General features: G+C 32.2%; 1 protein-coding gene across 1 annotated transcript in view; it reads left to right on the top strand.

The window, feature by feature from the left end:
• The window catches only part of LOC141394508 (insulin gene enhancer protein isl-1-like), a 56,631-nt gene extending 42,479 nt beyond the window's left edge, over window positions 1–14,152 (top strand). The window contains exons 2-9 of the mRNA XM_073969041.1: window positions 2,230–2,419; window positions 3,733–3,863; window positions 3,955–4,149; window positions 10,531–10,651; window positions 10,911–11,073; window positions 11,192–11,407; window positions 11,636–11,816; window positions 11,889–14,152. Coding sequence (XP_073825142.1) covers window positions 2,230–2,419; window positions 3,733–3,863; window positions 3,955–4,149; window positions 10,531–10,651; window positions 10,911–11,073; window positions 11,192–11,407; window positions 11,636–11,816; window positions 11,889–12,226 — 1,535 coding nt within the window. The 3' untranslated portion in view covers window positions 12,227–14,152. The remainder of the gene's footprint in view (window positions 1–2,229; window positions 2,420–3,732; window positions 3,864–3,954; window positions 4,150–10,530; window positions 10,652–10,910; window positions 11,074–11,191; window positions 11,408–11,635; window positions 11,817–11,888) is intronic.
• The last annotated feature ends 341 nt before the right edge of the window (window positions 14,153–14,493 follow it).

The following is a 14,493-nucleotide window of genomic DNA, read 5'->3' as shown; positions in this document are numbered from 1 at the left end:
TTTCGTATCTTATTAAACGTAGCCATCATGTTCTTGGGGTTTTAGCAAGCAACAGCAATGGTGGCCCCATCAACAGTACCACCACCACCATTACCATATAAATGCCATAGAGGAAGAAGGCGAATGAAAAACAAAAAACAGCAGGCTTAAAGCTTTAACATTTTTAATAGCCACGACTACCAACAACTGCAACAACAACAACACAAAAAGCACAGCAGCAAAGTCAGCAACAACATCATAATCATCAGCAAGCAAGTTGTTGTATATAAATGGTTTATACATACAAACGTACTATATAGAAGTATGAACATTTGTGTATGTATTTGCTATAAATCTACAGTATTTGAAAGAAGTATGGTTCCTTATGCTATTTTTTAAGCTAAAAGCCTTCGAACAAGGACTTCGAAAAGTTTGATCTGTAATGGCGCCCAATGTGGCGAAATGCATATGTATGTATAAATTTTAACTTGTAATGGGGAAAAAAATAAAACTCAAATAAAACTCATGTTTTTCAAAAATAGTTTTTTTTCTAATTCTGTGACTACACCTATACATAAAATGGAACAGTAAGGCCAGCTGATTTCTGTCAAATTTATTGTTACTGCGAAATAATTGTATGAACGATTAATAATCCAGGGGCTGGATTCTTGTTCTATGAAAATTTGAAATGAAAAATATTTCCTTTATAATGTTTTTCATTTGACAGTTTTTTCCTTTATAAAAGTTTTCATTTCTATGAAAATGTGAAATGAAAACATTTATAAAGAAGAAAACTGTCAAATGAAAAAAAAGCTTGAAAGACTTTCAATTAAAATAGTCCCCCACATTATATGTATATTGTGAATTAATAGTAAGAAAACTAAAAAAACTCATTTTGACAAATTAGTTCATGCTGATTCACCTTATTTGTTGCATCTTTCGAAAACACATACAAAAATTTTGACAGCTTGAAGGTATTTCAGCTACAATAATTGTTAGAATTTGAAGCATAATTTATTAATGAAAAGTAATACACTGTATTCAAACTTCTTTGCTTAAATGTAGTTTGCTGGTTGCAAACCAAGTCCCTTTATTTTTGCTTGATAACCGGTAGAAGAGGAAGGGAAGGGTGGCGAAACGTATAATCTCGTCTGCTCCGCCTTTATAAATAATTCATGATATCTACACCAAACAGAAAAAATGGTGATACCAAAGATATACCACCAACATGAAAGACACAGTGCGGCTAAGGGTATGAATGAATATGGTTACGAATTTTACGTTTTCAAAACTTTTTTTCTGGGTTTCTGGCGTTTTACATTAAACCAACGTTACATTTGCAAGGCTATAACGTAAAACAAAAAATAAAATTTTTTCATTGCGAAAAAAAATTCCAAAAATATCCCAAGTGAAAAAGAAAATTCAGCAAAACGTTTTTTAAACATCACTAAATACGTCAACAAAACTTTTCTCCTATTTCGAAGAGACAGGTACAAAGATGGTGGCTATTGCTCTTTAGTTTTTGGGGGTTGGGAGTGTGGGGTTGTAGAAAAGTTCCTTTTTTTGGTATACATTGTTCCCATTGCCTTTCTTTTCACATTGGTCTTCTTTTATATACCTTCGAGCATGTACATGAATCAAAACAGGAGAAATGGGGAAAAACTTTTCCCAATGTTTTTGTACTTTGTTCTCAAACAAAAAAATGTTCTTGAACAAGAACATGAATCTCTTTGCCATCGTCAATTGTTGTTGTTGTCGTTGCTTAAATTTTGTACAATGAATAACAAAAAAACGACTGTTTCATTGCACTTTGAGTACACTTGAAACTTAATGCTCGCAGCTAAAGAGAAAGAATGAACTTGCGAAAAATGCCGGTGATAGCAGCTGTTTTCATTCCTTGGAACCAAGAAATATAGCTTTGAATTCACAGCCTGTTTCTGTATGTCGAAAGAAGAATGTGTGCGAACGAAACACCTTCAAACTTTTGTGTGGTTTTCAAATTTGTTTTTTGTTTTGAAGCAAAAGCTATGGTAAAATTATTTCGATAACTAAAGTTCGGGCGTGTTTCATTCGCACACATTCTTCTTTCGACATACAGAAACAGGCTGTCAATTTTTAAAGTTCGTGTGTAGAAATTGCTTTATTTTTACTCTGCAAAAATGGTTTTTTCAAACATAAATGTAAATACTATTTAAATTAGACTACATTTGCATCATTATTAACGATTATTTAATTTCTTTTTCTTTCCAGAAAAACAACGGCTATCGTTATGTGTGGGTTGTGGTGGGCAAATTCATGATCAATATATCCTGCGAGTAGCTCCCGATTTAGAATGGCATGCAGCGTGCCTAAAATGCCAAGAATGTCGGCAATTCCTTGACGAAAGTTGTACGTGTTTTGTACGTGATGGAAAAACCTATTGCAAACGCGACTATGTACGGTAAGTGTTTGATCAGCTGATTGGCGAATGTTTGACTAATAGTACATTTACATATAACGGGATTTAATTAATCCAGGGAGAGTCCAATGTAAACATAAGGTTATTGAGTAAATAAGCAAGAATCATTACTGAATGTTGTATGTCCAGCTACATTTAGCAAGTTGTAAGACACGCCCACTGAAATTAGGCCTGTTCGATAATTTCGCAAGTAAAAAGTACTTGCAAGTACTTGTAACTACTTCTCATTTCTCTTTTACTGAACAAGTTTGTTATCGAACAGCATTTTGCAAAAATTTGTACAAACTTTAGGGTTATCGAACAGACCTATTCTCTATTATGATTTGGAAAAAGCTTGAAAATCAATCAGTCGGTCACAAGATCACACAATAAATAAATATGATGAATCTATGCAATATATCACACATACTGTGTGATTTGTTTGCACTAATTTTATTTATGTTTGTGCAAAAAATTAGTTTAGTTATAACAAATGCCTAAACATTCAACACCTAACGCCACTATCTGCTTTACATTTAGATTGAATAGAAATTAAATAAACGATGTATTCAATATGTCGAGTTTATGGTATATTCTAAAAAAAAAAATAAGCAACATAAAAGAGAGCGTTCACCAAGAATGAAGTAAATAGCACTCCGCTATTAAATTTTTTCACATAATTTGTTTATAAGAAGTTTTGATATCTGTTGTAAGAAAAGTAAACAGATTATTTAATAATACGTAATTCAATTAATTTATTACCCCACAAATAGAGCTTTTAAACCATTTCACTTTCTAAATAGTCAAAAATCAGCTGTTTGCCACTGTATCTTTGTTTGCTGCCGTTATTTCACACTTTATGGCATTTAAATGTGTCCGGAGTATGAGTTGTGACTTTTTTCTGTTTTAGTACCTCTACAATCCATAAACTAAATCAAACAAAAGACTAGGTATTTATGTAAATGTTTAAACAATTTATTAACAACTCAAGCGTTAAAGTAATAAATTAGCACTTTGTATGATTGATGGTTCAACAAAAACAATACAAGTATCGAAAATAATAAAGAAAAAGTAAATCACAAAAACTAATAAATTTTTTTATGAAAAAACAAACTACAAAAGAGAATAATTTATGCAAAAACCAAATAAATAAACAAACATAGGCTACTCTTTTACATGTTAATTTTTAATGCATATGAAATTGAACTTGAAAATGTTTAAAGTAAATATTTAATATTATAAATGTAAGCTTATGTATCTGTGTTTTTACATTGATTGTTTTCAATATATTGATTATTGATTTTATTTTTTTACAGATTATTCGGCACCAAATGTGATAAATGTGGCAATTCCTTTAGTAAAAGCGATTTTGTGATGCGGGCCAAAACGAAAATCTTCCACATAGAATGTTTTCGTTGTTCAGCCTGTGCCAGACAATTACTGCCAGGTAAATTGATGTTTATCTATTATTAGACTTTTTGTGTTTTGTAATCCAATTAGTTATATTATAATAATTTCAATTGTTATTCTTCTTGTAGGTGATGAATTTGCGTTAAGAGATGGTGGCATTTTATATTGTAAAGATGACCATGATGTTCTGGAAAAATCCTCCCAAAGTAGTTTGACCTCATCGTCATTGGAAAGCAACAATAACAATAGCTGTAGTAATAATAACAATCATTCAAGTCTTAGCAATAATAATAATCATTCCAGCGAATTGGGTTCAATGTCAGGTGAGTGTTTTATAGAAAATTTTTTGTTTAAAAAATAATTAAACACGGCGTTTTCATTGCTAATTCCAACACAAGATGCAAAAAACAAGCTAATTTCTAAAAATATTACCAGATAAAGCTACATATGTAAGGGGCCAAACACGTACGGTCCGTTGAGTGTCGCGTTAAACTTGGCATCACTTGCGCTATTTTCATATGGTTGTTGTTTTTGACGCGTGAAAGGACACTCAACGGACCGTATGTGCTTTGCCCTTAAAAGGCAACTATATCATGTTCTATTTTGCATATTTTCTTAAGCTACGTTTACATATAAGATTGTGAACTATTTGTTAGATTTTCATACCATTGACACATTTATTTTGCGTCATTTATATGACAGATATTCTATGGAATTGACAACATAAATTATGCATGTTTTATAAAACATGTTAGATTTTCATAAATTGAGCTTTAGACAGTTCTCATGGAGGAGGACATTTGCCACGACTGAATTCCTACGCTACCAAGACATCTACAGGGTGATTATGAATGTAAACTCCCCGTTAGTTTTGTCTTTCTGCCGTTTCAACATAAAGGAGAAAGTGAGAAAACTCACGGTTAGTTCATATTCATGATTCTTCAACCAGGTTTCTATCTTAACTTCATTTCCAGGTCCACACTAGAGCGATTTCATTGAAAAACTTCATGAAAATATGCGTCCCTAGATCGAGTTCCATAGTAGAGTGCTGTCATGAAATTTCTGTAGTAAGGAATTCGATCTATGAACGCCTAATTTCACGAAATTTTTTTCAATAAAATCATTCTAGTGATTACAGTTCGTTTAGTCCCAATTTACATTATGCGAGTTTACTTGCGGCAATTGTCAGTTTGTTGGAGAGAGAGGTGAGGCATATGGTAACCCTTTGCCTCTCACCACCCTCTCTCACCAACAAACTGACAATTGCCGCAAGTAAACTCGCCTAATGTAAATTGGGACTTACATGGTAATGAATTTATAAAAGCCAGTGGATTTAAATAGTCAATTTCATTGCATATATTCCAAATACACTATTAAAATGATAGCACCCAAACTATCTACATATGTACATATGCAGAGATATACATACATATGTATTAAAATCTGTTCCCTATTTATATCGTTTGTCTTACAATTCTGTTTTGCTTCATTCTATTTTCGTTTCTTTTTTTTCAAAAGTAAATGCGAAAAATTCTTAGAAGAAATAGTGTTAAACTACAGAGAAAACAAGCCGCAGTTCTGTATAGTCTATAGGAAAAATTGATAACCAAACAACAAACATTCGATAATAGTCGAGTTATTGTTGCCACGAAGTGACATATTGCTGCATATGTCACATCATATCGACGACATAATCTAGTTGTTTGACTAGAACAATGACAGCAACAGCAAATAAAATACCACCTCAAACACAATACCCCACAAAATGACAACGTTGGGAAGGTGTTGGTCTAAAAACATGATACCTAGACTAAATGGCAGAAAAGTCAACAACAATGTTAGAGTTTTTTGTTTAGAGTTTTTGCACCACAAACAACCGATGCCATTTGTTTTATATTGGCATATGTGAATTTTCCACAAATATTTACCAAGTTTTTTTTTTCATATTATGCAACCTCTAACTATTTATGTTGTTAATCTAAAAAACAAGAGAATGAAGAGAGGCGGGGGTTTATTTGTTGACATTTATCTCTGTGTAAAAGAATCAATAGTCGTTAAAAAAAAACGTTGAATCCCCCCCATTTGATATTGTGCGCAGCCGTAAAAGATCTTCAAAACAAACGACAAATGAGTGCAAAGCAAATGTTTAATTGTTGCGTTCATGCGTTTAGCGCTTTGTCGTTGTTAAACACCATAAAACAATGGCAGTACAACTTCTTAGAAGTTTGCTTGTAAAAAACACAGAAAGCAACGCGTGATCCCCGTCATACTTAAAACATACAAACGATGCCGCGGCGACGATCTATGTACAAATCTGTACATTGATGATAATCGATCAATTTGATGAAGTTAAAAGATTTTGTAGTTTACCTCTAAAGATTGGTTTAGACACGTATACGATGATTAAGTTAATTATCTTGACTTATTTGACATATGTTGTATGAAAATGACAACTTAAATCCATTGGATTTGCTAAATTAAGTCTGAATGTGCTGTAAGAAAAATGTTTTTCTATTGTAATTTAATGCATACTTTTAGGCTGATACACTTACAGAAAATTTGTTTCATTTACTATTTCACACTGGGATTTAACGCGATTATTACTTATTTAAAACATTTTTAATGGGATTAAAAAGGTAAATGATCAATATAAAAACAATTCGATGTAAATGAGCTATAAAAATTCAAATGTAATTTTTCTTAAGAAAAAGTGTGGAAAAGTTAGCGAGTAAAGTGAAGTAGTCGCAAAGTCACACCTACGTATCGCCTACATGTAACTTAAAATCACGTTTATATTAATAAAATTTATCATGATCAATAGATTATTAAATTATAACGTGTAGAAATGTATGTATAAACTCAAATTTCTAACACGGCATATCAATGTCATATGATACGAAATAAAAACATTCCATATCTACCCGCGCAGGTAATATGGAGACGTAATTTCACCGCATTTTTTGCTGGTATGGACGCAAAAAGTAAATTTGCGTAAGGAAAAGCCCCAATATTGCACAAATTAGCTACTGTATAACGATGGAAAATTTCAGCACGTATGACATTGATATATAGTGTAAACAATACTAGTACCGTATTTGTTGACTGGTGCTTCTCTACGTTTTATTATTTTATGTTCAATTATAACAGTTATTTGTTAAACTAGCAAAAAGTATTGATTGAAAAAAACATTTTATGATTCTATGATAGATAGTCACATAATAGTTTTGCGACTTTGAAAAAACCTTCAGGCTATATTTTCTCATCAAATGTTGAATGCAAATTCGAAAACAAAATACAAACATTTCTCTACACAGTGTTCAGGCAATAATGTTTTTGTCACTTTTTGATCTTTTGAAGCGCTAGAAAAAACTTCAATCATACCGCAAATTAGATAACAACATGTAATTACGTTGTGAAACATGTCTTAATTATCAGTTATCGATATTTACATTTTATAACGGCATGGTGATTGGTATCGAGAAAAAGAAGATACGAGATTACAATCTTTAAGTCTTGTGTCAGATACTGAAATTTTCATTGGAACTGAAAATGCGTTTCTGGTTTCATATTTTCGAGTGTTCTAAAAGAACATTTCTGTTGCTTGGGGTACTTTTACACTTGCAACACAAAACACGTACCCATGTGATTTACGGGCTCCTAATTTAATCAGGCTGATTCTTCTTATGCTTAGTTTACATTTGCGAAATCCACTCGATTTCAAATGTCAATTCCATAGCTCAAACGTCAAATGAAATCTCATCTGGATTTCATTTGACGTTTAACCTATGGAATTGACAGTTGAAATCGAGTGGATTTCGTAAATGTAAACCAAGCATTCGAGTTTCATAAAATCGCGTTTGCATTACAGCTTTTTGCCGGCCGGGTTAACCATCTTTATGAGGATTTTTTGACATTTGCGCTTGGTATTGACATTTATTAAATCCGGTTAAGTGCAAGCGGGGTATAACCTAATACATGGGTTATTGGCTGAAAGAACCTAATATTTCCAGAAGAAATTAAAGAACCCACGATAGAATCCATAATCAAGTACATGTAAATGTGATATAAGGGAAAACTAGGATAATGCCCCGTTTAGACTATGCTTGATTTACATCCTGTTTCTGTATGTCGAAACGAAAATGTGTGCGAATAAAACACGCCCAAAATTTAGTTTTTGAAATATTTTAACCTTTGCTTTTGCTTCAAAACAAAAAAATTTAAAAACACACAAAAGTTTGGAACAAAGGAACAAAGCTATATTTTTGTACAGAAATTATAGCATAACACCATGTTTACATAAGAGTTTTTTTGTCGGAGTAACCATCTTTATGAGAATTTATTTGACTTAAGCTTTGTTCCAGAACTAAAAAGTTTTTACAATTTTTACAGTCTGTTTCTGTATGTCGAAAGAAGAATGTGTGCGAAAGAAACACGTCCAAACTCTTGTGTGTTTTTCAAATTTGTTGTTTGTTTTGAAGCAAAAGCAAAGGTAAAATTATTTCAAAAACTAAAGTTCGGGCGTGTTTCATTCGCACACATTATCGCTTCGACACACAGAAACAGGATGTAAATCAAGCATAGTCTAGCAGCCAGTTTCTGTATGACGAAAGAAGAATGTGTGCGAACGAAACACGCCCGAACTTTAGTTTTTGAAATAATTTTACCTTTGCTTTTGCTTCAAAACAAACAACAAATTTGAAAAACACACAAGAGTTTGGACGTGTTTCTTTCGCACACATTCTTCTTTCGACATACAGAAACAGACTGTAAAAATTGTAAAAACTTTTTAGTTCTGGAACAAAGCTTAAGTCAAATAAATTCTCATAAAGATGGTTACTCCGACAAAAAAACTCTTATGTAAACATGGTGTTATGCTACAATTTCTGTACAAAAATATAGCTTTGTTCCTTTACGTTAAAGTTTCTTCAAGTTTTACCATTTTTAACTCGGAAAGCGTTCCTTAACCCCAAAAAGTAGTAAAACTGGAAGGAATTTTTATGAGAGTGCGAGAGGAGGGAGAGCTAAAATGGCTTTCTCTTTTACTACTTTCTGCTCGACAAATTTCGTTGTGTAAAAAGTGGAAAATCTGTCAAACTGCTGACTTGACATTTATTTGACAATTAAGGCAAAAGGAAAAAAGAAAACTACGCTCTTTGTCAAAGCAAAATAAAAAGAAATAAAATAAAATTATAAAAATTTAAACCAGTGAAATAAATAATAATGAAATTTATTTCGTTTGTTATTTTTTTAAGCAGATCTACTATTTTTCCGTTTCTTTACTTTTGTGCAAAACCTGTTACGTGAGAGCAATTTTCACAGTTTTCTGAGAGAAGAGAGAACTTCTCTCTTTTGCTACTTTTACTATTAAACAAGTAGAGGAACAAAGCTTATGTCCGAACATTCTTTTGTTTCTTTCCAAGTGCTTTGTTGTAAGAAATTGTTTTTGTGAACACCTTATGTGACATCTGCCTTCAGCCGATTATTACCCATATATTATGTATTTTGACTTTTTTAATATCCTTTACCCACACCCTTGATCATCAAAACAATTGTCAAAAATTCAACAAACAAACAGATATATTGAAACAAAACATGAATGAAATTTCTTTGACAATGATTTGACATTTAAGACAACAATATTACGATCATTTATTGTCATATAAACTGTCTCTTTGGGGAAATCAAGAAAAAGTGACATTTTCAATAATCATACCGACACAAAACACATCCCTACTCAAAATGCGCAAGAAGTTAATTATATTGTTCAACATACATACTCTCCATGGCATATGTTTGAAGACAATAGCTGTGTTCCAGAACTAAAAAGTTTTTACAATTTTTACGACTTTTACACATTTTACTCGGAAAAGCGTTCCCGTACACAAAAAAGTTGTAAAATGTTCTCTTCTCTTTAAACAAAAATGGCGCTGAATGACGCTCTCTTTAAAAACTTTTTACACGACAAATTTGGGCGAGTAAAAAAATAGTAACATGGTTGCCGGCGTCTGATTGGCGGATACGCCGACTTTGACATTTGTTCCAGTTTTTTTGACGTATTTCCCATTTTTCCGTTCCCGAACTATTTCAAAAAACTTGTGTGTGAGAACAAATTTTTTTGTAGTTCTCTCTTTTACGAGTTTTACTATTAAAAAGTACGGGAACGAAGCTAATGGTGTATACAATTCTACACAAAAACAATAACCTTTGACACGAGCCTTCGCATTGTATTCTTTTGATCACAATTCTTCTTTTCTCCCTAGCAAAGGAATTCTTGTAAATATCCCATTTTGAAGAGAACAAAAAAACTCCTAGCATTTAAACTTATTCCAAAACAATTGATCTTTTGCGATCACATTCACAAAAGGGAATTTACTTTGATGTTTTTTTCTTCTTCGGTCGTTGCCAGACAATTCAAGGGAATTCATTCCTTCTTGGCGTCTTAGTATTGGAGGAAAAACAATCAATTTATCAACATGTGTTGATATAACCAACAGAATTTCGTATTGTCGGACTATTTGTAAAGTTTAAACATTTTTTGGCAAATAGAATGTACAAAAAAATATAATTTTAGATTTTGATTGATTTACCCCTGAATATTGTATTCTTCTTGTTGTTTTTCTGCTTGGAATTGCAATAAATCGTATTCTATAAAAAGCCACAGCATGATTAAAATGTAGATTTTTTTGGTTTTTGATTTTTTGTAGACTCTGGCAGTGAATCTGGCTCACATAAAAGTATTAGGGATAAAAGGCCTTCGGGACCATCGGATGGAAAACCAACGAGAGTAAGAACGGTGCTCAATGAAAAACAGTTACATACATTAAGGTAAGTCCAAGGTATATTTTTTCCCCACCCATGCTGTTTCACAAATGGATATAAGAAAATCCCATTTAATAGAAATATACATGGAAGATATAAATTAGCATCTTACGACATATTTCTTTATACACGAAAAAATCCAGTGCGTAAATACACTTTAAGCACTTTAGTTTTTGATTTTCTTATATTCGTTATTTATTGTACCGTTACATTACCTCTATTTCTATATTTGAAATAATTTGTATTTATTTTTCCCTTTATATAGAACCTGCTATAATGCTAATCCGCGACCTGATGCGCTCATGAAAGAGCAATTGGTAGAAATGACAGGACTATCGCCCCGCGTTATACGTGTGTGGTTTCAAAATAAACGCTGCAAAGATAAAAAGAAAACGATACAAATGAAATTACAAATGCAACAAGAAAAGGTAAGTGTTGTTGATTTAGTTAACACATGATAATAACATTTACCTTCTTGACTTCTGAAACTTGGAATTACTTAGTAATTTTAATAATTAATACAAATTAACTTTATTGTTCTTTTAGGAGGGTCGTAAACTGGGCTATGGTGCCATGCAGGGTATACCCATGATTGCTAGTTCACCTGTCAGACACGATTCACCGCTTAATCTGCAGGGTATCGATGTCCAGACATATCAACCACCATGGAAAGCCTTGTCTGATTTTGCACTACATGCCGATTTGGATAGTAATGGTGCCATAAATACCCACACACCAGCATTTCAACAACTAGTCAATCAGGTAAGATTGTAGGAATCTCTTTTTTAATGTCTGAATACAATCAGCTGATTCAAATGAAGCTAAGCTTTCAAACTGCTGAATGCAATCTAGTACATTTCGAGCTTAAATGGGCAAACAGGCACAGCCATGTCTCCAAGTCTACTAAAGTCACCTGCCCACTGTTACTAAAATCTCCGTTTCCCTTTCTATTTGATTTCTGATTGTCATTTTTTGTTGTTTCTTTTATAGATGCATGGTTACGATCTAAATGGTATGCCACCATTACAACCCCATCAACAAGGACCACATCCGCAAATACCAGGTCAACAAATGAACGGTCCACCCGGAGGCAGCATGGATTCAGGAATTACCTCACATCATCATCCGGACAGTACTGATTCCTATGTCACCTATTTGGAGAGCGATGACAGTATGCCCGGCAGTCCCTAGATAAACGAATGCAATCGTATCTAATTTGCTTCTTTTGTTGCTTCACAAACAGAAAAACTAACTTTGACGCCATCCTCCACAACATCATCATCCTGTTCCTCAGCATCCTATTCAGTTGCTGGCAATTCAGGAATCTCTATATTATCTACACCATTACAATATAACAGCAACAACAACAACGGTGCAGCAGGGCTATCCATATCATCACCGCCTTCTTCAACTGGTTTTGGATCGCAAACTACCAGCAGTAGCAGCAATAATGGCGGTGGAGGACATAGTATGCCATCGTCGGCTACGGAACAATTGATGCAAATGCTGCAAAAAGTCACGGGATCTCCAACATCAACAGGATCATCGTCATCTGTGCCCCGTTCGATGGGAGTTTTATGAAATTTACAAACCATTGAATGATGGTTAAGACCTTAAGACCACCGATAATGGAGTTTTAATATGAAAACAAAACGGGCTTGTGCAATTCACAGTTATTTCTACTATCACGGAACTCCGATGAACTAAACTCTGAGACGATGCGTAAAATATGAACTTATTAGGGATTCTTCAAAATGACTTATGGGCTGAACTGTTTCAAATTCATAATACAAGTGTGTCTTCATCAATAGAAAGAGTCAGTTTGCGTATGCCGGTTCGAAAATGAATAGAAACGAACAGCTACCAAACTCCTGTGTTTTGAAATTTATTATTTGTATTGAAAGTCCCGGGCCACACTACAGTAATTTCACTGAAATGAAATGAAATTATATGAAATTATGCGTCTCTAGATCGACGTCCATAGTAGAGTCAATTCATAAAATTGCTGTAGTGGGGAATTCGATTTAAGAACACCTAATTTCATGAAATTTTTTAATGAAATTCACGCTAGTGTGGACCGGGACAAAGCAAAAACTATTTTCTTATTGGAAATCATTACTTGTTAGATAAGTATCTCGCTTGAAGGTTAACAATAACTCAACATGAGGTGAATTTGTAAAAGAGATACCAACGCCATCTACATGTTATGTTTTCGTACATTTCAGCCCTTGCGTTAAAATTTAAATTTACAACCATGGTATAAGTAAAGAGGTAGATTTAAATGAAAAAAATCTATAGAACCCTTGTTTTTCTTGAATTCCTAAAACTTCAAAATAAAAGCAACCGGTGGGTTTGTTTACAATGCATTTTTTGAGCATTTTATAAAAAACGCGAAAAATGAATGAAGAGTTAAGTTTTCTTTACATAATCGAGTTGTGAATATGATAAACTGCTTGTTTCAATGCAAATCTTACCAATTTCTTCCATACAAATGGTCTAAAAACAGTTTTAAAAATCATTGAATTCGATTGTTTTTAAAATTGTTTGGCATATTATTCAAACACCACTCACACATACACAGTTTGTTTATATTGTTTTGAAGTTTTAGGCATACTCGAATGAAAAAATTTAAATTGACATAAAGCTTTGGCTAACCTTTCTTATTAAACCATGTTTACAACATTTTTCAAATAAAAATGTATGTATTTTTTATTAAACCCATATTTATCAACTGATGAACGAATGAAAACTACTTATACAAAGCTCGTCAAAACAAGTATTCTAATTCAAATGTCAAAAAGAAAACAAATACAAAAAAAAACAACAAAATGCTCACTCACTTTTAAAGTTATTTCGTTAAAAAGATAAACTAAAACAAGATTTTTTGTAAATTAATTTACATTTGTTATTGTAGCAATTACAACAATTTATTAATAATGTAAATATTAAAAGAAATGTTTTTTTCAAATTTTGTTGACATTTTGTTCTTTTCTTTGAATTTCCAACTATAAAATCATAAAAAAATCGAACCTCATTCAACAACAATGACATTACATTGTTTTTTTGGGGACTTCAATCATAATTATATAAAACAAAACAACTGCAAGTAAAATAATAATTGTAAAATAGTATTATATTATAAATAAATACATCTCGTTTCCCCACTATCTCTATCCTTCTTTCTCTACACTTAGTTATTCGATTTGGTTTCTTGATTTACTTTTTTAGAAATAATTCATACCGACGTAAATATACATTATTTATAAAAAAACAAAATCTCAGAAACAAACGCATATAGCATATAAATATTTAATAATTAGTCTTCTAAGTAAAAATGTATTAACACAAAATGTTTATATATATACATACGTAATTATAGAATTATGTAAAAACAAATCACAACAAAATAATAAGAAAATAATTGTATTTTTAACTTTAATTTTAGTATTCATAGAAAATGTTTGAAAATTAAAGCAGAAATAAACAAAAAATTATAATATATAGAAATTGTATTTTTCATCTTTTCCTATGCACTGAATTTTAGGAACAGAATAATATTTCTGGTGATATTAGGTGACGAATCATTAATCTATGGGACATTGCTACTGCTACGTCACTTAGTCCCGGTCTACACCATAGTGATTTCATTGAAAAAGCCATGAAACTATGCGTTCTTAGATCGATCTAAGAACGTTTTATTTCATTGAAAACACTCTAGTGTGTTTCAGAAGTTTCGACCAAACGTCTTTTAAACTTAACTTTTGCATTGTACTGTAGAGTAAACGAACAACTTCCAGTAACAATTTGTACAAATTTTGAGTAAACGAACACACACCATATGTTTTGGG

This window comes from Musca autumnalis, unplaced genomic scaffold, assembly GCF_047663935.1.
Source record: "Musca autumnalis isolate F117 unplaced genomic scaffold, ASM4766393v1 scaffold_2, whole genome shotgun sequence".
In the NCBI taxonomy this organism is placed as follows: Eukaryota; Metazoa; Arthropoda; class Insecta; order Diptera; family Muscidae; genus Musca; species Musca autumnalis.
The sequence above is the reverse complement of the archived record's forward strand: the minus strand, read 5'-3'. Positions and strand labels throughout refer to the sequence as shown.